The sequence below is a fragment of the Cetorhinus maximus genome, chromosome 6, assembly GCF_964194155.1.
Source record: "Cetorhinus maximus chromosome 6, sCetMax3.hap1.1, whole genome shotgun sequence".
Lineage (NCBI taxonomy): Eukaryota > Metazoa > Chordata > Chondrichthyes > Lamniformes > Cetorhinidae > Cetorhinus > Cetorhinus maximus.
Genome location: NC_135884.1, coordinates 83,113,356 through 83,140,444, shown reverse-complemented (window position 1 = coordinate 83,140,444; position 27,089 = coordinate 83,113,356). Strand labels below are relative to the sequence as shown.

Sequence of the window (27,089 nt, the reverse complement as noted above, 5' to 3'; positions counted from 1 at the left end):
ACTATATAATTTTTAAAAGTGCAAAGTAGTGGATTAGTGGAATAATAGCAAGTTTTTTTTAAACTTATGTAACAGATGTAGAAACAGGTTCAGAACCAGCCTGGGTTATACAATGAACACAATCCTAAGCTTTAGTGTCTAGAGGCAATAAACAAAGAGGAGGTTGCTGCATGACATGGGTTTTAATGCATTAACTACAATATGCTTACATACAAGAGTGTTAAGTGGCAGAACTAGAGCCAAGGAAACTACAAAGACTACAAAATACAACACATGGACCAATACATTTACAAAACAACATTCAAAATCCTTACAAAATGGCCTGTATTGGTCCTTGGTTTCTTTTTACAAACTTAATCGACTCCGTGCCGCAAAACTGGCTCTTTTTATCCCACAATTTACAGAATTCAGGGAGAACCTCTTGTTTTCCTTCGCATTAACATGGTGTATGCTGTACTCAGCCTGGGACACCCCCTGTTAGTTTATGGACAGAAGGAGCTGCTCATCTGAAAGGCAAAAACTTTAAAAATAAAAAAAACTTCTTGCAAACCATACTGGAATCTCCATATCCCTCTGCTGGAGATTTCTATATATATTAGAAAGAGGACAAATAAAAGTTGGTATTGCTCTCTCTCCCCATTGCACCCCTCCCCCCCGCCCCCACAAAGGGGGAAACTGCATTAAATGAAGAGCAGCTCCTGGAACATCTCTGGACAATCTGGGGCATGGCTGGAATTTGGGATGGTGGGGGGGGTGATGGGAAGGGGCAGGAATCTGTCCCAGACATGCTTCAATTGTCATCAGCTGCCAACAGTAATAACTAGGTAAAAGTCAGTTTAATACAATTTGCACAGATGGAGATAGTCCAGTTTAAGGTTGCACTCCCTTTTATTTACATTGTATTTTTTATATATCATTTCAAATGATATTCACAGCATTTGTTTTTTTTTGGCCAAGTGACAAATGAAAAATAAAACATGTCCAACATGAAGTCAGTGCTTCACCGACCACTGTTCCTATGTCTGACTCATGCAGCTGACTGCATCGGACTGGAAGAACCAACAAGTTACACAACCAATGTCAGTTTCAAGAAAAACACAGGCTGCCCATCACTCTTTCCATGTTGCATGTCCAAGGTGGTATTTCTTCATCGTTTTAACTGGCGCCAGTGCCTTCCATTACTTGTTGTGCCTGCTTCTGTCCCATACAGCACTGAGCTACAGACTGGAACAACCTGCAAAACATCCATCAGCCAAACATTAGTCAGAGGCTGTAGGCAAATCTAAAAAAACTTGATCTCAGGAAAATGCTTTACAGCCAATGAAGTACTTTTGAAGTGTTGTCACAGTTCTAATGTAGGAAACAGCTCAGTCATTTTAATGCACAGCAAGATCCCACAAACAGCAATGAAATAAATGAACAGAATCTGTTTAAGTGACGTGAATTTGAGTGATAAATATTGCCTAAGACACCCAGGAGAACTCGCCTGCTTCTCTTTGAATTGTGCCATTGGATTACTTGCATCCATCTACAAGGTCAGATGAGGTCTCGGTTTAAAATTTATCTGAAAAATAGCATCTTCAACAGCGCAAAACTCTCAGTACTCAGGTTACCCAAGGTTACCCAAGGTTATGTGCTGAAGTCTGTGGAGTGGGACTTGAATCCACAACCTGAGACTCTGAAGAGAGAGTGCTGCCCATTGAGCCATGGCATCAAAACACCATAGGGGCATTTTCTGTGCAAATTAAGCTGCTAAACCATTAATATACATCTTATATAGGGTTACAATCTTTAACAGATCATAAAGTGGGATGTTCCCTCAACCCACACCAATGGCTTAATGACTCATGTGACTTTGTAATATGGTAACAGGTGCAATGTTTGGCTTGGAGTGTGGCAGCAACTTGCCCATACAATTGGCTCTCTGAACTAGTGGGCTTGGAAGGGATGGAAGAAAATTAGCCAGGGCTCCTGCTCTTAATCGTTAACAAGTGACTCAATGGAAGTTGTGCATGTGTAAAAACAGGGACCATGCCCTCCATGTTGATGCCACCCATGGTGGATCACATGAAGAACTGTCACATGTACAGTGAACTTTCCACTCATCCTTCTTAGGGCATGCAAGGAACCGTTTCAGGAAAAATTGGAAAGAAAAAAAATTGAATAAAATGACTAATTCACTGAATCAACTTGCAAACATTAATTTTGCCATCCTATCAAAGATGCAGTGTATGGCATTTCAACGATTGAGGAGAAAAGTAAACCGACAGAAAGGTCAGAAGTAAAACTGGAAAGGAAACAGAACTGTATAAACTGAAAGGAAGCAAACCCACAAGATAACAAAGTGTTGAAACACTCCAATTGCTCCGATTGAACAGTGCGCCCCAGCACCGCACTGAGACATTGGCAGTTCTGAAGGCTATGGCCTGATGCTTGAAACAAGAAAACTCTCAACTAAGTACTAGTTTGGTGCAAGAGCATACCTGGGGCTCGGGTCAGATATTTGGAGAGAGGTATAAGCTGCAACCTACAGAGGCAAAAGACAAACTCTCTCAATAATAACGAAAGATTCAATATCTGAGGATGATTCAAGGAAAATAAGACGAAACCAAAAACACTCACTTTTCAATCTCAGGAGCACAGTGGACAAACTCGTGGTTCCAGAATTTGAAGGCTGGGTTCTTAATCAGCTCAATGAAGGTGATGAGGAGCCCCCATGGATGAGGCCTGTTTACAATCAACCTCTCCAACAGCACCCTGAGATGAACCAAAAAGCAGCAGTCACAATTCAGCTTCGTGACTTTAATATTCACTAAGGGTTGACTGAATCAGGGCAAGTATTGCACAGATAGAGCAAAATCTTGATTGTTAACATGGCGAAATTTTGCACATTAAACTTAAAACATAGTTTAATCACATAATGTGAAGGTTGTACCTGTTTTCACAAAGTGACTACATTTCTTGTTACTATCCATTTTACTTAAATTCAATCCCTCTCTGTTTTTTTAAAAAATCCCTCTAAGTAGCACAGACAACCAAAACTCAGGACAAAGTTTTGTAGTACGCTTTACAATTCATAAGCCCCATTAAAAAAAAAATCAAACCACATTTTATCCAATTTGCAGCGTTAGGCAGTATCAGCCCAAGACAGACATGCAGGGAAAAGAGAGAGAGACTTTAGTTCCTCACCTGGTGATCTGCTCCTGAATAGCTTCTGTGTTGGCTTCAGCAAACAGGTACAGCATAGTGCAGCTGAAATAGTGGGTGTGGCTGTTTGGGTAACGCAGCTGATTGGCAATGGCATTCAGGAACAAATACCGACCTGAAAGATGGAACAGCAATTATCCTGGATGGTCAGAGATGGAAGGTTAAAAGCCTGACCACACAACATTTTTCTGAATACGAAAGAAACATCAAGGTTGCTCTGCTTGTGTAACACACTACCATTTAATCTCAGATTGAGATAAATGCAAGAAATAAGTAGGTATTTGGCACAATCATGCTTGGTTGGTGCAAGAAAATTAATCTGGGCTGTTTTTCCCCAGTTACCATCGTACCAATTGGTTGGGTCAAGATGCTACTAACTTATAAATGAGTTGCCATTATTAACAAACATCATAAGCTGCAGTTCTCTGGGGAGGAGGGCTAGGAAAGGAAAGTAAAACAGATCTCCGGAGCTACATCATCTTACATTTTCTGAGATATGAGTCATGGCTGGTAAAAGGCCGAGAGGATAGCATGTCTCTCCCTTGAACCTTCCCTCCTGAAAGCGCAGACTCATGCTGGGTTTCTCGTGATGGGAAGTGGTCACATTGAGTAGCAATCAACAGCCTGTTTGACCATGGGGATGGACCAAACCACATCCTGCAGACTTTCCAAATGGGATTTCAGTAAACAGTAAAGAGGGGAAACTATCACCATATACTTACTGGCAGCAGGAGAAAGATTAAGAGAATTTATATGTCTTTAGGACAAGAGCAGCTCCAGCAGAAACAATGATGGAGACAGAATACAAAAGGAAATGGATAAACATTTTGAAGGTTATGGAATAAAGAAAGAAGAATGAGACTGAATTGAGGGTTATTTCAGAGAGTCAGCATAGGGACAACATTTCAAAACCAGGAATTCAGATTGATTTTTCCATCCCTCATCATACAATGTCGCTGAGGCTGATGACAGCATTTCCACTGGTGCCTGGGCACACATCAGTTAACTTAGTGCACCTCGGATTCTCACTTGAACAGTGCTTAAACAAGCCACCTGAGAGGTTTTATATTGAAAACATTGATCCTCCTCTCAATTCTTTGCTAAGTGACAGAAATAGAGGTAATAAAGTATATACGCTGACCAGTGCCTTACCTTCTGTATCAAGGTCCACAGCCAGGTTCTGGAAGATGTCCATGTGGGCAGAGTGTGTGATAGTGCTCATGGATGGCGTGCTGCCCTTGTTATGGATGTGAGCAATCGCCTGCGTTCCCACATACAGCACCAGGGCATTTATTAGCTGGATGTTGTACCGATTACCAGGTTCATTTGATACCTGAAATACAAAGAAAGGAATAACTCAGTTCTCTGCACACACTTAGAGAGCAGAATATGTAATTCAGTGCTGACTGGACAGTGATCAGAATCAGGAGGATATGATTACCTTCCACCTCTCTGGTCAAGAGGCAGCAAGGTCAACTGTAGCACCCCCTATTGCTGCCTCAACCGAGCTCAACTGAGCACAGACCAGTGGTCAAACCGAAAGCTTTGCGGTCTGCCTGGCTGGACAACTGGTGATGTATTTACCCAATGAGGCCATCAGGGAATTTGCTCTCAACCCTTCTGTTAAAGATCACTTAATTGAATTTTTTTCCAATCTTTTGTGAAACAACAAACAAGTTAACACCATTGAGATAAATACAGTCCCTGTCATCAGAGCAAACAGCCGTTATTATTCGTGATGGCTGATAAAACTTGGTAGCGCCATAAAAACGTGTAGCTTTTCTTCAGCATCCACAGCTCCCCGAGCAATCTGTTCTGGCCAAGGATCTCAATACTAACCTCACTCTGGTCACCAAACTGGAGTAGCAGAATGCAGCACAACCACTTGAAACACTCCAATACCACATTAGGGCACTACATTTTGGCTACTAGGGTTACAGTGCATGAAGTATTACTCTGGATTTTTTTTAAAACATGCGTCAGTTTTTCTGTGTACTTTGCCAATACAACAGTCCAGGTGAGTAAGACCAAGTCTTTCTACCTAAAATCCAAAGGGCACTGAAGGACCGGTGACTGGTAACTTTGAAATTGATGTTAACACAAATTTATTATAATTTAACATCACGTGTTGGTTGATTGAAGTAACCCTCCATTTTAAACGTGGATGTTTTAAGTTGTGGGGGCCATATAAGACATTCAACGAATTGCAACCCGTGTAAAGGGATGCTAGTGAACTGTATGAAAGACAGTAAAAGGAGGGAGTCTGATTAGACTCAAATCACAATTCTGCCACTCTCTCAAAGAAAACTGCAAAACTTGCAATAAATTCAAAGTAGCAAGGAATGGGGCTGAACAGCCGACAACTGTTACCCTGATCCTGCTCTCCAGAAGTCGCGCTGCAGTAATTATAAAATATTCCTTAATCCAGTGGTACTGCCTCCCTCCATAGTTAGGCTCCCTAACCTGATGATGTCATTCACTGTAGAAGTGTGAAGACGGGGAATAGGTCAGGTGTACAAGGTCAGACTGTCCTTGCCACTTCAAATCTCCACCTTGATGAAAAATAATGACAGGCTATCTTAGCACTTAATTAATAATGGGATCCTTTAGGCTGCTGGACAAATGCCAGTAAAAGTACACAGATCTCATTCAGCTAGGGTATAAGTGCTGTCACTATAAAGTTATTGTATAGTTTCCAGGCTTCAAATGAGCAACTTGTAATCATGTTGGACATTAAGATGCCCTATATTGTATAACACCAATTTTATAAAAACGCAGGCACAATCTAGCTAAGTGGGGAAAAACACAAACCACAGCGAACCCATCATAAACTACAACATCTAGCAGCTGAAACAGTGTCAGATATTTTGGACATTTAGCTCGCTGGGTGTGCATGGTCAGAGCAAGGGAATTAAAATATTGCAGTAAAACCCCTTCCTGCTAAGTATGGCTGTAAAACACTGAACTATTAACCAGCACTGCTAGCTTTCCCAGCCATGCAAGTTGAAATGTCATAATTCAGAGACATTAACCCCACAAGGTTATTGAACTGCACTAGTAAAAGGGCTTTAATGACTTCAGCAGTAATGCTCTGAACTCTCTTGTCCCTTCCATCGTAGTTCTATTCTATACTACCATGCTATTCCTTATATGGGATCACATTTGCATAGGGGCACATCTCTCATTCAAACTTTATGACAGTGGATTCTCTGTGCAGCAGACAATCAGGCAAATTGCACAGGTCAAACCCACCCGCACAAACCTGGGTGACAGAGTTTCTAAAGCATGTCGGGACAGGATCACTGCGTCAAAATTAGTTCCATGTTTCAACGACTTCCCCTGTGTGAATATGTTGGCGCTGATGTCTGGTTCTATTGACCTTATCGGTCCAGAAATGATCACATATTCAGACAAGTCAGCCTGATAAATTGACTGAGTAACAACTACTTTGTATACAAATATACAACTCTCATCTTCCTGGATCTTCAGATTATAGGCCCAATAGTGCACTCCTATTGCATGCTTGTGTCTATAAACAGCATTTTCACATCTATATAATTGCTGAATAGTTAATAGCTCATAAAAATGAGATATAATTACCCTTGTCCTGCTCACCTGCAGGTTACTGCGCAGCTCTGAGAGAAAGGTGACCGGTGAACGCGTCTTCAAATAGGAATCCAGGTCCTTCTTAAACTGAGGTGGCATCACTCCTGTGAAGTTGGTCAATATCCGAGGAGCAATGTTGATTTCACTCAGCATATCCACCTGCCACACAGTGTAAAAACACTCATCAGAGGGTCAGGGTTATAACAGGAAAGTGATTCACAATGGGACCTAATGCTAACAACCCTTTAAATGAGAGACATCAATCCTAGGCAGTTACATCCCTTCCTATTCTCTGTCTTTATAAGAACAACCAGCACTGAGCCGCTCAACTTTCAATTTACGTACAGATAAAAACAAGGAGTGAGAACTGCAGCAAATCAGGAACAACAGAAAATTCTGAAATATATAGGTTAGCTAGCATCTTAAAAGGCAAACAGGTTAATGCTCTGGTGGGGTGGGGGGGGGCTTCTCACTTTGAATGGAGTTTCTACGTCAAAATTTAACCAGTTGGCTTCCATTTCAGTGGAGGGCTGATTTGTGTATTTTTTGCTCTCTCAATTTATGCACTGCAATGTTAAAAAGCAGTCTATGAACTGGAAAGCACTTATAAATCATTAGCTAGCACCCAGCTAACCAGGTGGAGGTGTTGGTGTAGTGGTATTGTCACTAGACTAGCAACCCATAGACCCAGGGTAATGTTCTGGGGACCGGGGTTCAAAACCCACCACAGGGAGAGTTGAATCCAATAAAAGTATGGAATTAAAAGTCTAATGGAACCATTGTCGATTGCTGTAAAAACCCATCTGGTTCACTAATGCCCTTTAGGGAAGAAAAACCTGGTCTGGCCTCCACAGCAATATGGTTGACTCTTAAATGCCCTCTGAACTGGTTTAGCAAGCCCCTCAGTTTCTTAAGGGGAATAAATGCTGGACTAGCCAGCAATGCCCAAGTCCCCTGAATGAATATATAACACACTTTAGGGAGGGTGCTGAGGAGATTTACTAAATTGATCCTAGGGATGAGGGATTTATGGAGAGAGTGAATAGAAGTGTTTAAAACTATAAAGGGTTTTGATTGAGTAAATAAGGAGAAAGTGTTTCCACTGGCAGGAGGATCAGTAACCAGAGGATACAGGTTTAAGGTAACTGGCAAAAAAACCCAGAGATCTTTTTTTCACCGAGTTATATTGATCTCGAATGCACCAACTTAAAGAATGGAGGAAGTGGATTCAATGCTAACTTTCAAAAGCAAATTTGATATTTGCTTAAAAAGGAAATATTTGCAGGGTTATGGGAAAGAGCAAAGGAAAGGGACTAATTGATTGTCGTGTCATAGAGGACACAATAAACCAAACGGCTTCGTTTGGCTCTATATGATTAACTAGCAAAGCATGAAATTGTTGAGTTTTTGATTTATTAGGCAGGATTTACAAGCCTTTGGGAAATCTCTCATTATCTGAGCCAGCTCCTGTTGTTGCAAGGAAACCTCCCGATTGCACTGCACCAGACAAGTGCGCAGTAAGAGGTTTGCATTCAGTATCATGAGTCCAGGATCCTCCCGGATAGACTGGGATGCTTGAGTGCAGTGTCAATGCACTTGTTATTTCATTAGTTCAGCCCTTTTCATTCAGACACAGTACAAACCCCTGGATGTAAGTGATGGTGCTCTGGTACCTTTAGATTAGGTGTGAACGGATCTGGCAGTCGCATATTCCGTGGGAAGGCACTCAGGATCAGGTTACGCAGCTGAATACAGTTTGGTGGGATCACATCGCAGAAGCCATAATGGTAGTCACAGAGGAACTCTGGAAAGTCGTGCAAAAGGACAAGCAAGACACGCAGAGTGCCCTATAAAGGTAAAGCAGTGATCTTTAAACTTCGATTAGGCATAGTGGAAACATTCTCAGGATTACAATTTCCAATTGGACTTCAGCAAAGTTGAGAACAAATGTGTTCTCACAATGAAATGTTATTTACTTGTTTTGGAGAGCTCTAACTTGTGGGGAAGCAGCAGCTTGCAACTCAACTGACTGCTGACAAATAGCAAAGCCATGTTTGTGAAGTGGCATTTTAAAAAGCAGCTCATACTGGGGGAGGGGGGTGAAGAGGTGTAGAGGGGTTTGTATTAAAAAATCTTATAATTCTAAATTTAAAAAACACAAGTCCTACTTTGTGCAGAGTCCCAACACAGGTTTAGCAAATTCCATATTTCTTGTTCTCAGATAGCCAAGAAATATTTAGGAACACCAGTGGGTAAACAGGAAACCAAAGAAAATGTTTAGCTAGGCATACTTCACAGCAGGTTTATACACTTCTAAATTATCCCTATTCTAAAGGACTGCTCCTCTAGTTAGCAAGATTAACACAGCTGAAGTTTCCATGCAAAATGTTAACAGTGCTGAACTATGGAGAGGCTAAATCATATCTATCAGTACCACAGATACTGGTAATATGCCTCTGTCTTTGAGCTCAGAGCTTAAATGTTTAAGAAAGCATTGAACTGAAATCGAACAGATACTTCAGAGGAACCTGGACGCCTGGAGAGATGAATCCTTTGGAGATCAGCAGAAACTTTGCACCTCAATATATTTTCTTCTTAGAGGTCTGACTATATGTATGGCTAGTTATCTTCACTATCAATAAGCTAGTTACAGTTCACAGAAACTGCCTGAAGATGGTGTTGTTGAGGCAAAATACCCTATCACTGGAAAAATAACACAACACACTGCTTGTTCTTAATCACAGAATCTTTAGTGCAGAAGGAGGCCATTTGGCCCATTGAGTCTGCGCTGGCTCTCTGAAAGAGCATTCTACCTAGTTCCACTCCCCAGCCTTATCCACCGAATAATATTCTCTCTTTCCAGGTAGCAATCCAATTCCCTTTTGAATATACCCCCATTGAACCTGCCTCCACTACCCTCTCAGGAAGTTCATTCCAGACTCCAACCACCCTCTGGGTAGAAAAAAAAATCCTCAGATCACTTTTACTCCTTTTGCTAATTATTTTGAATCTGTGCCCTCTAGTTTTCTCACTACTTACCCTGTCCTTACCCCTCAGGATCTTAAATACCTCTATCAAGTCTCCTCTCAGCCTTCTTTTCTCCAAGGAAGACAGAGCCAACCCCTCCAATTTATCCTCATAACTACAGTTCTTCATCCCTGGAATCATTTCTTCTGAAACTCCTCTGTACTCTCTCCACTGCCTTCTCATCCTTCCCTAAGTATGGCGCCCACAACTGGACACAGTACTCCAGAGGAAGGCCTAACTAGTGTCCTACACAATCGACCCACAGTCTTCCCGCCTTTCAACCTCCAATCCTGGAAGAGGATATGGGATAGTGACCTGCTCTAATGCCTCTGTCACTGCTAGTCCATTAAAATAACCACTGTATATTCACAGCATGTGCCTCATCTGTGGCCATCCTGTCAGCTTTGTTTCCCTCTACCCTCATGGCTAAACGTAGACAAACTGAGATTGTGATACTGCACCATATTTCCTCTGCCGCAAGTAATAAAGCATGTTGTTGAGGCTTAAAGCTCTCAATCTCTGCTCCAACTTAGCAACTTGAGCTCTTTAGTTTTCCTTTTGTGGCCTGGTGTGGGCACTTACCTTGTAAAGAATTTGCATAGGTTTTGTCAACTCCACATTCCTCAAGTAAGGAGCCAGGAACTTAAACAGATCGATCAGCAGCTGGGCATACATGGGCCAGCCCTAGAGGACAGAATACAGAAGTGATGCTTCTATATACAATGCATTACAGGATACAAGATTTCACACATGCAGCCCTTGCATCAGGAAAATCATATTATTTCAGACAATGGGATAGACCAGCATAAATCTGAACTCATCGCCACAAATCATTGCATAAAACATCACTTCAAGTTGAACCCAGGGGTATCAGTGTGCAAATTAGGACCAACAAGCAATCTATCCTGAACCTCTTGCTTCAACATAATGTTCATTTCGATAACTTCCACAGCATACAGCCACATAAATGAGTGCTGCGATTCTAGTATTCCACCTGAATCCTCATTCGTTATCAAATTCATTAGATTAAAATTGTGCGCATTCATTGTCACACAAGAGGGGCAGATTAATACAGCACCAAAAAGCTGCATCATTCATTCATATACAGTGGAACTTGTTGATACAACCCCTCCTGGTTATTATTCATGTGTTACAACCAACCCGGTTATTATTCACGTGTGAGCTATGACAATGAGCATTAGCAGTCTACAACAGCAGCAGGAGGGAAGGAGGTGATATTACAGCTCAGCCATTTCTCATTTACAACTTAAAGCAATAGTGGTGGGGCAAAGGTGAGGAGAGCCCTAGTTCACCCCTCTTTAGCACTCAGGCTAATGGCAATATCGATGCCACTGCCCTGGCTGAGAGCGGCTAGCTCAGTGCAACCAGAGATTAAGCCCAGGCCATTCCTACTTTGCAGAGAGATACAGAGTGGACATGTGGCTAGGCCTGGATGCTAGTTTATTGACAGGCAACTAATACAGAAATCACAGCTCTATGGAAGAAAACACAAACACACATACGAACATACAAATTAGGGGAAGTAGACCACTTGGCCCCTTGAGCCTGCTCTGAATAAGATCATGACTGATCTGATTTTAATCTCACATTCCTGCCTACCTTCAATAACCTTTCATCCCCTTGCTTATCAAGAAGCAATCTACCTCTGTCTTCAAAATATTCAAGGGCTCTGCCTCAACCACCTTTTGAGGAAGATAATTTCAAAGTCTCACAACCCTCACAGAAAAAAATATTTCCTCGTCTCTGTCCAAAATGGTCAACCCCTTATTTTGAAACAGTGACCCCTAGTTCTAGATTCTCCCACAAGAGGAAACATCCTTTCCACATCCACCCTGTCAAAACCCCTCAGGGTCTTGTATGTTTCAATCATGTCGCCTCTTACTCTTCTAAACTCCTGCGGATACAAGCCTCACTAGTGTTCTGTATAATTCCAACATTATATCCCTACTTTTATACTCTATACCTCTGCCAATGAAGGAGAGCATTCCATATGCCTTCTTTACAACCTTGTCTACCTGAACTGCTGCCTTCAGGGACCTGTGTACTTGTACGCCAAGAGCTCTCACTTCATCTACCCCTCTTAGTATATTCCCATTTATTTTGTAATCCCTGTAACTGTTTGACCTCCCTAAATGTATGACCTCACACTTCTCTACGTTAAAATCTGTCTGCCATTTTACCGCCCATTCCACCAACCCATCTATATCGTTTTGGAGATTATGGCTATCCTTTACACTATCCACTACTCGACCAAACTTTGTGTCACCTGCAAATTTCCCAATTGTGCCCCCCACGTTCACGTCCCAATTGTTAATATATAACACAAACAGCAAGGGTCCCAACGCCGAGCCCTGTGGAACACCACTTGAGACAACTTTCCATTCGCAAAGGCATCCATCGACTATTACCCTTTGTTTCCTGTTACAAAGCCAATCTTTTATCCAGTTTGCCACATTACCCTGAATCCCATGGGCTTTTACTTTCCTGAACAATCTGCCATGTGGGACCTTGTCAAATGCCTTGCTAAAATCCATGTACACAACATCCACTGCACTACCTTCATCAACCCTTCTTGACACTTCCTCAAAGAATTCAATCAAATTTGTGAGGCAAGGCCTTCCTTTAACAAATCCATGCTGACCATCCCTGACTAGTCCATGCCTTTCCACATGACAGTTAATCCTATCTCTCATGATTGATTCTACTAATTTGCTCACCACTGATGTAAGACTAACCAGCCTATAACTGTTTGGCATTTCCTTTGATCCATTTTTAAACAATGGAACTATGTTTGCATTTCTCCTGTCCTCCGGTACCTCCCCTGTATCTAATGAATTCTATGTTCAGGTCCCAGTCTATCCCATCCTGCAGCCATGTCTCCGTAATAGCTATTAGAACGTATTTATTTATCTCCATTTGCACTATTAGTTAATCTGTTTTGTTTTGAATGCTATGTGCATTCAGATACAAAGCCTTAAGTTTCGTCCTTTTATTATTTTTGTTACCTCTAGCCTTATCTATTGTTTACTCTTAGGTTTGCACCTCTGTCCCTTTCTGTCATGATCTGTTGATCATTTCAAATTAATACCTTTCCCTCTTACCTTGCCTCTACTTTAAATTTACCACATCTTCCCACATTTGATCCGTTGTCCCCACAATTTAGTTTAAAAGCCTTTTTACTTCCCTAATTATGCAATTTGTAAGAACACTCGCCCCAGCATGGTTCAGGTGTAGACCATCCCAATGGTACAGCCTCCACTTTCCCCAGTACTGGTGGCCAGTGCCCCAGAAACCGGAACCCATTTCTCCCACACTGGTCTTTGAGCCAAGAATTCATCTCTCTAATCTTATTTGCTTTATGCAATTTGCATGTGGCTCAGGTAATAATCCAGAAATTACCTTGGAAGTTCTGCTTCTTAATTTAGTACCTAACTCCTCATACTGGCTATGCAGAACCTCTTTCCTTGTCCTACTTATGATGTTGGTACCTATATGGGCCACAACAACTGGATCCTCCCCATTCCACTGCAAGTTCCCCTCCAGCCCTGAGCAGATGTCCCAAACCCTGGCACGAGGCAGGCAACACAGCCTTCTGGACTCTTGCTCTTTGCTGCAGAGAACAGTGTCAATCCCCTCACTATACTGGCCCCTACTACCATTAAATTCCTGTTTGCTCCCCCTGCTTGAATGGCTTCCTGTACCATGGTGCCATGGCCAGCCTGCTCATCCAGCCTGTAGGCCTTGCTTTCATCCACACAGGTTGTGACCACTTGAAATCTGTTTGACAATTGCAAAGTCTGAGGCTCCGCCACTACTGTCTGCTCAGTCCCTTTACCTGCCTCACTGACAGTCACATCCTCCTGTCCCTCACTGCTGACCAAAAGAGACAACCCTGTTCAAAGAGCATCTTCTGGAACAAAGTGTCTAGGTATTTCTCTCCCTCCCTTACGTTGCACAGTGTACATACATGCACAGAGTGAACTGTAACAATAGTCAGTCCAGCATGGAAAGCACTGATCCTACCTTCTGTTGGGGTGTATGCGCCAGCATTCTTGCAATGAAGATCCGATGGGAAATCAGTTCCAGCCAGGCATAGACAAAGCCAGGAGCTTTAGTAGGCCGCAAAATGTGAAACGTGTTGCTGCACAAGACAAGGTGTTTTAATTTATGACTGAAGAAAGGAATCAGCTAACAGCAATGTCTTCAAGAGTCCAGTTATAAGCCCTATTGTTATTAATAAAAGCACATTTACCTTATGAGCTGCAATTCAGGATTAAATTCAAAAGTAATCTATGCTGATATATAAACTCATGTTGATGAAGTACACAAGCTCTCCTTTTGAGCCATGGGTTTGAAGCAGGTCTAACTTCATGTAAATGCACCAGCAGCGACCATGAAGGCAGTGACAAGTGTAGGCCCTTGTTATTTCCTTGTTACCACTCTCAATACAACTGTGAGCTGCTCAACCACTCAATATTTGCAACGCACAAGGCTTAAAGAGTGCCTTAATAAGCTGGTATATTTTCCTTTTTCAATTTAATTCCTTCAGGAAAGCAGAGAAGTGTCTCCCAGCCTTTTGATAACTCATAAAGATACAAATAACCACTCAACCATGAGGAACATCACTATCAAGCCTGATCCTATTCTCACCCAATATCCTGACATGATTGAGTGAGAGTGACAGGATGCCAAAAAGAAGTGGGAACTCTGTCTGGCTTCCTGCACCACAGGCAGACAGAAGTGCATTCACTGTTACGCCAGACAAGATCAGTTAATCTAACATAAGCAAATGGTCAAACCTGAGACCACACACATGTGCTGTATTTACCTGGTGAGCTGCAATAAAGTTGTGGTTATAGATAATTGTCAAACACACACCCACAGCTTAATCCTTCAGTTAAACAAATCTCTATTCCAGCATAGAGCCTGTCGGATCCTTCTCAATCATTAACCATTTCAGGGCGAACAACTTTTAAATTTTGGGTAGGTGTATTCTTCTGCTTTCTCCAAATCCCCAGTAACTGAGAATTTGCCCTGTGGCATGTTGACTACATGAATAAAACAACAGAGGGATATTTTTCCTCTTTAAACACCTACCAGAAAGCAGTCAGTGTCTGGAAGTTGATAGTTTCCAGCACATGCTCAGGGGCATTTAGCTCCAACAACAACATGATGAAGATTCGATGATATGGCAGCTGCTGAAATTCACTCTGACGTACTTCATGATCTTGCAGTAGGACTCCAACAACAATCCCCAGTACCTGCACATTAGATCATAGGCATTAAAAGGCAGTACCCTCCCTCCATCTTCTGCGAAGGTCCTCAAACTCACAGAGGATGTGTTGGCAGCTCCATGGCCAACCTTCATGCAATTCTAGATGGCATGCATCAACAGGGCCTGATACTGTGCTTAGCAGCATTACACACCTTTCAGCACAGGCCAGCAGACAGTGATCAGTAGTCAGAGTCATGCCTGAAACTTACTCCATTCCAGTCCAGCTGCACCAATAGCAGCTGCAGCACTACAACTGGAAGCCCAGCTGACATTGATTCACTTAGCACAAGCTCCAGATTGAACTCTGGATTTGCAGAGCTCTACAGCTTAGTCCAGTGCCACAAGACTGCAGACAGTCCAAAATTGGTAACTTGGTATCAAGCACTACCCAAGGGTCCATTTCCAAACTGCTTGAAGTCAGAATAAGATAATTCAACACTTGAATTTTCATATTTCCTGATGCTTTCTCCTTCTTTCTCTCTTCATTCCCGCCCCCACCCTATGTTAAATGTTTGACAATCACGACCTGAGTAGTTTAACATCTTTGACAAATACCAGGCAGATCTTGTTTAACAGGTCAAACAGCTCTGGGATTTTCATCCATGGCATTTTGTTTTCAGAAGCACTGTTGGATTATTACTATGGGTTTGAACTGATGGTCAGTTAACTGGCAACACCAATTCAATTACTGAATTCTGAGTGATTCCAGAAACTATTTGAATGTTGGCATGGCAACCCAGTTTGGTAAATGACAACACAAAAGTGGGAAGCTGGCTTACATCTAATACACCCTTACCCACTGTTAAGTTGCTGAGCTCTGCTTTGGTGGTACAGGAAAGTGCAAGGCTGAATAACTGACGTCTCCCTGGACTGGAAGGACAATCAAAACTGATTCTGAATGACCCTGGTGGTGGCCTGCTCGTGGATCTCCATCCTGTAGGTTACAGCTGATGCAGTACCTGGGGAGACCAGCAGATTGTGGGGAAAAAAGGGTGGGGGGGGAAGGGGGGCCGGAGAATTCCTCTAAACGGAATAATGCTCCTGTGCACATACTCTGCCAATCAATATGCAGTGGGATATATGAAGAAACATTCAATCCTATCACTCTAAATTGGCACCAGGAGACGAAAGGAAGGTGCGGCAGTCCACTGTGCCAGCATAACTCATTCATTAGGGTGCACTCCCAATCGCTCTTCAAAAATTAAACAAAGCCAGAGATGACAAAGGTAAATGGCTTTTAAACCCACTCACCTTGTTGAGAAGGTTGATTTTAGTGACTGTGTTGGTGGCCTCTCCAGAGTGCTTGACCAGCAGGGCTATCAGTCTGACAAACGCATCCAGATTGTGATAGCATTTGGCCCTGATCATTGTAGGATTGGCTGTGGGATTGTGCTGTTGCTCCTGTTGTGCACGGTAACTAATTTCAACACACATTTCAGTACATAGCCGGAAAAAGCGAGTAATCAGGTCATCTGTCTTCAGAATTCCCTGCTGGTGCATCTGTAGAGATAACAGATCATTCAACAGCCAACAAGGCACACTGATCACACAATATCAACATTAATCTCATGCTCACTCTTCTGCACTGTTTTGGACCAGCTGCAAATTTTACAACATTACCCAGTTGTCAAAATCACATCACATCACCATTTAAGTCACCCCTCAATATATAGAAGACAAGTGGATAAAGCAAAAGCCATTAAATCCAATTTAAGATAAAGAGAAAAGTACAATATTTTAGATAGAAAAAGCTGGGTGATGTGGAAAAGCAGAAGGATTTGGTGATGCAGATTCAAAAGACAGTAAAAGCAGCACCGTTACTGGATAAAACCATAAAAAAAAACAAATGGATTACTGGATTTTATGCCTGGAGTTTGGAATACTAAAGTGGAGATATAATGGTGAACTGTTGATTCTGTATAAAACTTTAAGGACACAGTTCCAGGGTTCCATATTATAAGAAAGATGTTGGAGCAATGAAGGGTGCAACATGGATTCCAGAGGATGCTGCCCAGTATGAGAAAACACAAATTCAAAAACAGGCTTCAAAAACTAGGGCTGCTTTCATTACAATAAAAGAGATGATGAGCTGATTTAAAAGAGATGTTTAAAATTCCTAAGGAATGGGACATGTAGATAGAAACAGACTTTCATAGGGTCTAGACGAGGAAACAGAAATAAGGTTAAATTTAGGACAGAAAGCAGAAGTCTCTTTGATACACAGAATCCGAAGCTGTAGAATGCAGTTAGTGACCGAAGCAGATTCCATGTCCACATTTAAGAATAAATTAGACAGGTGGATGAAGGAAAAGGAGACAAAGGGATATGGGAACAGGGAAGGCACATTATTTGTATTAGTTTTTGTGTGCAGGACAAACATCAACATGGACTGTTGGGCCCAAATGGCCCATTTCCTTGCTGTAATTTCTTTGGAGGTGTAGGTTTCAACACAGTTAGCACCTAGGCTACTTCCAACTACATTTCACTGCTCTTTATGTAGCTTCTATTAGTCACCTGTTTTCTAATCCTTATGCAGCACCCTTGATCTTACCTGCCCAACAAAGGCGGAGAATGCTTTGGTGCTGTCCCGTCCAGCTGCTGCTGAGTGGTATAGGTTTACCCACTCTCTCAGCAAATACTCTGCTTTCTCCCGCAGCCCTGGTGGGTCATCGTATTCGGATGCCTGTGATATCCCAGAGTGCATCATAAAATTGGGGCCGCCATGTGCACGATCCATCATAGCTTCATAGTTAGCTCTAAGCAGATCCATAAGCTGTGGCAATCTGTTCAGAAAACAAACATCAAAGATAGTTACCAAAGAGCAAGTAACACTGTCATTTTGAAGTCTTGGGGCTTTCAACATCCTGATATTTTCCTAGTTTAATCTTTTACAAATTATAGCTGGGTTTCTACAATTTACTAATTCTAAAAAATTGAGCGTTAACATCGATCAATGTACAAGTTAAATTGCTGCAATTTTAAATATTCTGTGGTGATTGTTAATAGCGATCCCAATGTATAGTTTAGAAAGTGGGGACTTTTAACATATCTGTTTGAAAGGACAGAATCTCTACTACTATTTTAAACCAATTTCCAAAACAAACCCTAAAACTTACCCTTCAGGTGCATTTCCCCTGGAATGAGCACTGATCCTCATAAGTGTTTCAATGGTGTTGAACAGATCTGCTTCAGTTACGTGACTAATGCTCCTCTCGTCGACCAACAGAAACTTAACCAATTGCATGGCAAACGCCACAGCCATGTAGTTCAAGCCATTCTCCATTGACTGCAGGAATTAAAACGTTGCCATATTGATTCAGTTCAAAAACCAACTTCAATAACATGCATGTCACAAATGTTTTAAACTTTCCAGGGAACACCTAAGTCCTACAACCATAAGTTTTGTTTGGTTTGAGCCTCAGGGTTGTGTCAGGTAGAAGTGTTCAGGCATTGAGCCTGTGATCGATTTTTAATAAGCTTAAGACACCTGATTTTTTTTTTCTGAGAAAGAAGAATATCATGGAAGAGGTAATGAAGCTCACACGGTCACCTCACTGTGTTCGATCAACATCTTTGGTCAGAGCATAAGAAATAATGGACAGGTTTATTCTTGCAAGAAGTTCCTGTGAGGGTTAGAAGTTACCTAATACAATGCAGTTTTGGAGCACGCTGTTCACCTTCCAGCTGCAGCGCTAGGATTAATTACATTGCTACAGCATTGCAGCTTGCGAAGTGCATCAAACCCTCTCCATATCATGTTAGAGAGCTAAATCATCTGCATGTTCGAGCCAGGAATGTGTTAAAGCTCAGACGTACAGTCAGTACAGTCAACATCATCTATTATAAAAGGCGAGTATATCAAGAGAAATTATAACAATGGTTTACATTTTCACCATAAAACATGATTTTAAAAAATCGCACTAGTTAATCATGAGGGCTGGCAATGCTGCTGGAATAAGCAGTTGCCAAGCAAAGAAAGCAGTTTTATTTCACTTAGAATATCTTGAAACCAGGCACACAAACTGTACAAAGTATTGCATAATCTCCTGTCCCATTTCCTCTACAGGCATACATAGCATGCTGTCCTCCAATAAAGTCAGGTGTTGCAAAGTGTGGAGATGATAACCCATTTCATTATGCTCTCATTCTTGTTTTGCACAAAAACAGAGGTCAAAAGAGAGGGCTTGCAGGACCATCTTAGTTACAAGCTATCATTACCAAGTGTTAAATCCCCTGATCATTCAGTGCTGGACAGCAGGTCCTTACCTGGGCTAAATGGATGTCATACTGCTGCATGTTGACCAGATGGTGTCGAATGAGCAGTTCCACAGCCTCCACATTATATTTGTACTCGTCACGACACTCAATCAGGCACCTATGTGAACAAATAAACATCAGTTACAAGTTGGCAAGTTCATATTACTCAATCAGAACTGTCATATGTAAAAATCTTTATTTGCATCGTACACAAACATGCACAATGATGCTGGTAAGTGAGGATTCCCCCCATTATCTGTAACCTTCTCCAGCTCTACAAGGTCTCTGCACTCCTCCAATTCTGGCCTCTTGTGCAACCCCCAATTTTCATCACTCCATCATTGGTGGCCATGCCTTCAGTGGCCTTGGCCGTAAAGCTCTGGAATTCCTTCGCTAAACTTCTCTGCTCCATTAAGATGCTCCTTATAACTTCTTGACCAAGCTTTTGCTCAACTGTCCTAATATCTCTTTGCACTTTGTGTGTCAAACTTCATTTGATCAAGCTTCTATGAGTGTCTTGGGACAGTTCATTATGAAGAGAGTCCATAACTACTGAGGAGATTTTCAAACTGTTTAGCAATTTTGTTACACCACCAGAATTATTTAAGTGATCTTGGCATTACAGAAAAGAGTTATATAATGTGGCATAAGTCCAATCAGAAGCTTCACTCACAAATACTCCAAAGTAGCTGCCCATTTTAATTATTTTTTAAACCAAAAAAATTGGGCACCTACCAGTAGACCATAGTTGTGCATTAAATCCCAAGTCCCTTGCAGCAGTGACACATGATGTTTGAGTTTATATTAAAAAAAAGTTTCTGAATGCAACAGCTGAGTTCATGTTGCGTGACAGTTTCATTCCACTGCACGTTTAACATTATATTTACTGTTAACTGATGCTTGCTGCTCAAAGCCTCTCATGAACCGAGAGTGGGTAGGTGCACAGTCTACTTCCAGATGACCAGAGACTGTGTGTGTCCAAATGCAGCTTTATTATTTCTACATGAATTAGATACTTTGAGTGATTTTGGCTCAGTGTGACCTGCAGCAGTAGCATTTGTGCTTTATTATGCAATCTCCCATGGAACAAGTTTCAAAGTAAAAACACAGCAAAATATCACATTGTCTTCCCTTGCATACCTAGTTATTTTATTGTTACACCACTGAGATCCATAGGCACGACCATCCTGCAAGGCTTTCAGAACCAACAAATGGCATTCGCGATAGCGAAGCAAGAGGTCTGGGTCTGCACCACTTGTGGCATCCAGCAGTCCTTCAACAGCCTTCAAATTAAAGCAGAGTTTGATTTTATTATCTCTCAAATTATTGCAAAAATTTAAAAAAATCATTAAGTTACTAGCAAAACTATAGTTTCAGTTTCTGAATAGTCATTGGACCAAAAGCTTGAAACATCCAAATAAAAAGCCATCACAAAGGTAAAGAATATTTGAAAAGATGGCTAGTTTCTTAAAATAATCACTTCCATAATGGTAAGCTATCATAGCTACCCAGTTGTCAATTCAGGTTCCGAAGTGAATGGTGCAGGGGTTAGACAGACTGCACTCACCTTCTGCAAGAGGCCTAGAGCAGCAATAGCATCGCGTGAGTTCCTGGCCATTACGACAGCCTCCAGTAAGTTACGGAGTGCCTGAGCCTGAGGGTTCATGGCCAGAGTTGGTGGAATCGCATGTAGATGCTGCTCCAGTTCCGTGATACACTTGTCATAAATCTGTGCGATATCATCAGTTGCCCAAGCTTGCTATGAACAAGGAAAGATCCAGCATGAGCCTAGTGTAAAACACTATTGCACTTCTTGCAAATGTGTACATTAAAAAATCAAGAACCGCAGGCATGAATGTAGGATTCTGTATTAAACAAATACGTTAGGTTAAATTTAAATTGTGATCACCAAATACAAAACTAAAGTTGAAGAAACTCCATAGACACAGAACTCAGCACAATCACATTGATACTTAGCCATGCAGTTATAAATTCTCTGTGCTTCTTGTTCCAGAGTGTACCAGCTCAATAATGGAACTGACTCAAGTTGCTGGATGGTGTTTTACTTCAAACAGTGGCAGAATATGCAGTCTGTAAAATGACAGCTAACTTTATAGGGGCAGAGTTTTCTGCTTAGGACTGAGAGCCAACAGCATTTTAGGGGAGATGGTGGTATAGTGGTAATGTTGCTGGACTAGTGATGCTCTGGGTACATGGGTTCAAATCCCACCATGCAGCTGGTGGAATCTGAATTCAATTAATAAATCTGGAACATAAAGCGAGTCTCAGTGATGGTGACCATGAAACTATCTTTGATTGTTGTAAAAACCCATCTGGTTCACTAATGTCCTTTAGGGAAGGAAATCTGCCATCTTTACCTGGTCTGGCCTACATGTGACTCCAGATCCACAGCAATGTGGTTGACTCTTAACTGTCCTCTGAAATTGCCAAAGAAACCACTAAGTTCTAGAGAAATTAGGGATGGGCAACACATGCTGGCCTTGCCAGTGATGTCCACACCCCATAAAAGAATGAAGAAAAAGAATCCAGTTGGTGATTACAAAGTAATCACTGACCTGATCGAATGACTGCTGTAACCCCCAAAGGTCACCTGCCCATTAACAATTTGCACCTTAATTCTTTATTTATCTGGAGCATTGGAAGGCTGTTTGAACATGGCGACAGAGCCAAGCCATCCCTGCCCTCGGTCAGTATCTAAACAAACAAATAAAAAGAGTAAATGATGCAAACATTCAGGTCAGGTTGTGAACAGGAAGGTAGAGATAAGGTTTTAATTCTTAAGATCTTTCATTCAAACTGTAAACAGTGGTGGGGGTGGATTTCATGTATCAGCAAAAGCAGTGGTTAGAAGTAATGCTGAATTTCACAGTGAAATCTATGATCAAGAGCAGTGGTTGGAGTAATGCTGAATTTCATGAAGATCATGGGTGCATCTGAAATGGGTTGGGTGGAATTTAAGCTGGAATCCAGATAGAGTGAGTTGGAGGTGGAAACAGTTGCTGAGGAAAGAAGTGCGGTTGTAAAGGTTTTAGCAAACACATGACCCACCATAAGGGAAACAGGTAGTAATCAAGGTTTAAAGGATAAGAGAGGCAAATGAAAACCATGTCTTACAACAAAGTGGAACTTCAAGTTGGGTGTTCTTGGAAGAGAAGTGGAAGTGAATTACAAACAAAAAGCAAAATATAATAGATACTGAACAATCTGAGGGGTAGGCGGGGTTAACTTTTCAGGCTGATGACTCCTTGTCAAAACCAGGCAACCTCACATTTTTGACATGAGTCACTAGATCAGGACTAGGAGCCATGGCTGACTTTATATTCCTAAACCACAAAGGGACAAAGACCAGTTAATTGCTGCAACCCCCAAGGTCAGTGGACTAGGTTTGAAGAGAATGAATTTGGGATCTTGAAGTAACACATACATTTATCATTCTTATTCCTCATATGGATACACAGTCTAAAATCCATTAAAAATGTTAAGTAAAAATATGAAGGCCTTAGTGCCCATCCTCCCAAAAGAGATTTACTTACATTTGTATCACACCATTTAACATAATGAAATGCCCCAAGGCACCCCGCCCCACAGGAACATTATAAAACAAAATATGACAGTGAGCTACATAAGGAGATAGTAGGTCAGATGACCAAAAGCTTGGTCAAAGAGGTAGGTTTTAAGAAGCGTCTTAAATGAGGAAAGTGAGCTAGACATATGCAGAGGTATAGGGAGGAGATTTCAGAGCTTGGGGCCTAGGCAATTGAAGGTACGGATACCAATGACAGAGGGCAATTAAAATTGGGGATGAAAAAAAGCCAGGATTAGAGGAGTGCAGATACCTCAGGGGGTTAGGGAGCTGGAGATGACAGAGATAGGAAGGAGTAAGGCCATGGAGGGATATGAAAACACGGGTGAGAATTTTAAAGTCAAGGCGTTGCAAAGCAGGTCAGCAAGCACAGGGGATGCAAAATAATCTCAAGGTGAAAGGTCGTCTCTACCCAATTTGCAAGCTTTGTTCACTTTAATCATTCAATCTAAATCACATCAATTATTTTATAAGTTGCATTCTATCTCCAGTTCCTTTCCCAGCCAGTTGTTAGGATGGACTATAATTCACATTATGAATACTTTTGCACACTTGACAACGGTGTAAAATAATGAATTCCCAGTGCCACTTTGACTAGGCATTACAGTAGCAATTATTAACCAATGAGTTTTCATAAAAGGTAGAATGAGGGAGAAGTAAAATTTTTATTTCTCCATGTTACCTGCATGGGCTTGGCCAAGAAACCTGTGGGCTGCGAGATGTCATTGCTGGGCAGAAATCCTGGGATGTTGCGTGCAAACTCTTCGTACACAGCTAGCTGTTTGGGATCTACACCTCCCACCTAAGAAATATAGAAAATTAATACCCTATGGAAAACATCCCATTCACACACCCTTGGCACCAACTGGTCCCCATTTTAACTAGCATGCAATAGGCAATTGGAGACAATATGTAGGAGTGTATTGTAAATGAGCAGGGGATGGTGTGAAATACAGTAAATTAACAATTTACGCAGTACCCAGCATTGTAACCTGGACATTATGGTGAGTAAGCAGGGTAGCTTTAAGTGATTACATTGGGATCAGGGCCAAGATAAGGCTAAGGCATTAGTTTCAATTTCCACATGCAATACTCAAGAAGATAGATCACTTTTGCTGAAACCTTCCTTGATTGATACACCAAGTACATAAGTTTTTCTGCTAATGCATTTTCCCTAGCTCATATATCTGAGCCCTATATGATGGTGCGCCAGTGTTACAGAGTTGATATGCACAACTGGGCAGTACTGTCCAGGAAACTGGCACCCATTCTAGGACTGGTAAGGTAGGGCAAGGAAGGTTTCACTGAGAGATCTACAAGGTAGTGGGCCTTGTTTTTGTATGTTGGGCAAATCTATCTGCCCAGGCTTTTTGTAGAGGTAACCTGCACAATGCCTCCAGGATGTCACTTGGCAATGCAGCAGGGGTAGCAGACCAGTTTTGTTTGGTCCTCATTGGTAATTGCTTCAAACTCCTTTAAATCTGAGGGCCAAAAATATTGCAGGGGCATTTTGAGGCAACTTATTGTAGTATCAATTTAAGTTTTTAAATTTTACTTTAAAAGAAAGCAAACGAGCAAAGTGCAATCTAAGGACACTGATAAATGGGCTCTTTACAACTGCCTATTAAACACTTCCAAAGCAATTTATACAAAGGGTACCTAGATATAAAATTTAAAAACCAAACCCTCCTACCTTCAATCTGATTTGCTCAGGCATACGCTCAGCCTGGTAAGTGAGCACAACAGGATCACAGTAACGGCGACCCTCCTGTCTGGCATGCTTTCTAAGTTCAAATTCCTACAAATGGCAAACAAAAAAAATTAATTGGATGCAGCAATGACAAAACCAGGGCAGGAACATATAAAGGACGAGAAACTTACTGTTGCAAGCCGTTTGTCCATTTCAGGGCCTGCCTTTTCAACAGCTGTTTTCTGAATAAAACAACATGCGAGCTCACAGTTGTCTTGTGCGATCTGTGCAGCTGCCTGCTCCATCATTTCCCTCTGTTGTGGGGATGCAGCCTAAGGGACCAAATTAATAACAAATTTCAGGGCTTGATAGAAAATTGCAGCAACAGAGAAGTAAGCATGCAATGCAATTATTGAACAGTTCATTTGCAACAATCTTAAATTGGTCATATATACCCTGTCACCAAAGTATTTGCAAAGAGCCTTATTTTAAGGAAACTGTTTTTGGGCTCAGCCAATGCTTCTCTCCAGCATCACTTTAACCTGCTGTTTAGGCTGCTCAAGAGTGGGAGCTCCATTAGCCCAATCCTGAAGCTCCAAGCCATGCTAACTCAGTTTTTATCAAGCCACTCAGTTGTATCAAACCATTGCAAAGTCAGTAAAAATAAGGAATGAAACAGGACGAACCACCTGGCATCAACCTGGACACCAGAAACAACTATGGCAAACCAGCCCTGTCAGCCCTGCAGAGTCCTCCTTACTAACAGCTGGGGGCTTGTGACATAATTGGGAGAGCTGTCTCGCAGGCTGGTCAAGCAACAGCCTGGCATAGTCATAGGCATGGGATCATACCTTACAGATCATGTCTCAGACACTACCATCACCATCTCTGGGTATGCCCTGTGCCAACAGCAGGACAGATGCAGCTGAGGTGGTGGCACGACGGTATACAGTCAGGAGAGAGTTGCCCTGGGAGTCCTCAATATTGACTCCAGCCCCCATGAAGTCTCATAGCATCAGGTCTAACATAGGCAAGCAAACCTCCTGCTGATTACCATGTACTGCCCTCCCTCAGCTAATGCCTCAGTACTCTTCCATGTTGAACACCGCTTGAAAGAAGCACTGAGGGTGGCAAAGGGGCAGAATGTACTCTGGGTGGGGGACTTCATTGTCCATCACCAAGAGTGGTTCGGTAGCACCACCATAGTCCAAGCTGGCCGAGTCCTAAAGGACATAGCTGCTAGGCTGCTAAGGAACCAACAGAGAAAAACATACTTGACCTCATCCTCACCAACCTGCCTGCTGCAGTTGCATCTGTCCATGACAGTATCGGTAGGAGTGACCACTGCACACAGTCATTGTGGAGACAAAAGTCCCGTCTTCATATTGAGGATATCCGCTAGCGTTGTGTGGCACTACCACCGTGTTAAATGGGATAGGTTTTGAACAGATCTAGCAATTCAAGACTGGACAACCATGAGGTGCTGTGTGCTATCGGCAGCAGAACTGCACTCAACCACAATTTGTAACCTCATGGTCCGGCATATCCCCCACTCTATCATTACCCGTCAAGACAGGGGATCAACCTGGCTCAATGAAGAGTGCAGAAGCAGCACCAGGCATGCCTAAAAATGAGGTGTCAACCTGGTGAAGCGACAACACAGGCTCCTTGCATGCCAAACAGCATAAGCAACAAGTGATAGACAGAGCTAAGCGATTCCACAACCAATGGGTCAGATCTAAGCTCTGCAGTCCTGCCACATCCACTTGTGAATGGTGGTCGACAATTAAACAACTCACTGGAGGCGGCGGCTCCACAAATGTCCCCATCCTAAATGGTGGATCAGCCCGGCACATAGGACAACGTACAGTACACTCAGTACAAAAGATAAGGCTGAAGCACTCGCAATAATCTTCAGCCAGAAGCGTTGACTGGATGATCCATCTTGGCCCCCTCCAGAGGTCCGATGCATCACTGATGCTGGTATTCAGTCAATTCGATTCACTCCACATGATATCAAGAAACAACTGAAGGCGCTGGATACTGCAAAGGCTATGGACCCTGACAATATTCTGTCAATTGTACTGAAGACATCTGCTCCAGAACTTGCCACACTCCTAGCCAAGCTGTACCAGTACAGCTACAAGACTGGCATCTACCCAGCAAAGTGGAAATTTGCCCAACGATGTCCTGTACACAAAAAGCAGGACAAATACAACCCGGCCAATTATCACCCCATCAGTCTATTATCCATCATCAGTAAAGTGATATAAGGGGTCATCAACAGTGCTGTCAAGCAGCACTTGCTTAGCAAAAACCTGCCCGCTAATGCTCAGTTTGGGTTCCGCCAAGATCACTCAGCTCCTGACCTCATTACAGCTTTGGTTCAAACATGGACAAAA

General features: G+C 42.1%; 1 protein-coding gene across 6 annotated transcripts in view; it reads right to left on the bottom strand.

Annotated features, from left to right (window-relative positions):
- Window positions 1–163: 163 nt before the first annotated feature.
- cnot1 (CCR4-NOT transcription complex, subunit 1) overlaps window positions 164–27,089 on the bottom strand; it is a 190,227-nt gene continuing 163,301 nt past the window's right edge. For 4 of the 6 annotated variants that reach the window (XM_078543933.1, XM_078543932.1, XM_078543931.1 and 1 more), the window contains 18 exons: window positions 24,879–25,019; window positions 24,691–24,795; window positions 23,680–23,799; window positions 20,961–21,152; window positions 20,534–20,676; window positions 19,403–19,511; window positions 18,253–18,422; window positions 17,688–17,919; window positions 16,388–16,636; window positions 14,959–15,122; window positions 13,885–14,002; window positions 10,423–10,524; window positions 8,487–8,660; window positions 6,808–6,972; window positions 4,360–4,540; window positions 3,190–3,322; window positions 2,623–2,757; window positions 164–1,234 (listed from right to left, as the gene is read on the bottom strand). In XM_078543933.1, the coding sequence (XP_078400059.1) occupies window positions 1,156–1,234; window positions 2,623–2,757; window positions 3,190–3,322; window positions 4,360–4,540; window positions 6,808–6,972; window positions 8,487–8,660; window positions 10,423–10,524; window positions 13,885–14,002; window positions 14,959–15,122; window positions 16,388–16,636; window positions 17,688–17,919; window positions 18,253–18,422; window positions 19,403–19,511; window positions 20,534–20,676; window positions 20,961–21,152; window positions 23,680–23,799; window positions 24,691–24,795; window positions 24,879–25,019 (2,712 nt within the window). In that variant the 3' untranslated portion in view covers window positions 164–1,155. The remainder of the gene's footprint in view (window positions 1,235–2,622; window positions 2,758–3,189; window positions 3,323–4,359; window positions 4,541–6,807; window positions 6,973–8,486; window positions 8,661–10,422; window positions 10,525–13,884; window positions 14,003–14,958; window positions 15,123–16,387; window positions 16,637–17,687; window positions 17,920–18,252; window positions 18,423–19,402; window positions 19,512–20,533; window positions 20,677–20,960; window positions 21,153–23,679; window positions 23,800–24,690; window positions 24,796–24,878; window positions 25,020–27,089) is intronic. The other 2 variants (XM_078543934.1, XM_078543936.1) reach the window with 1 other exon arrangement.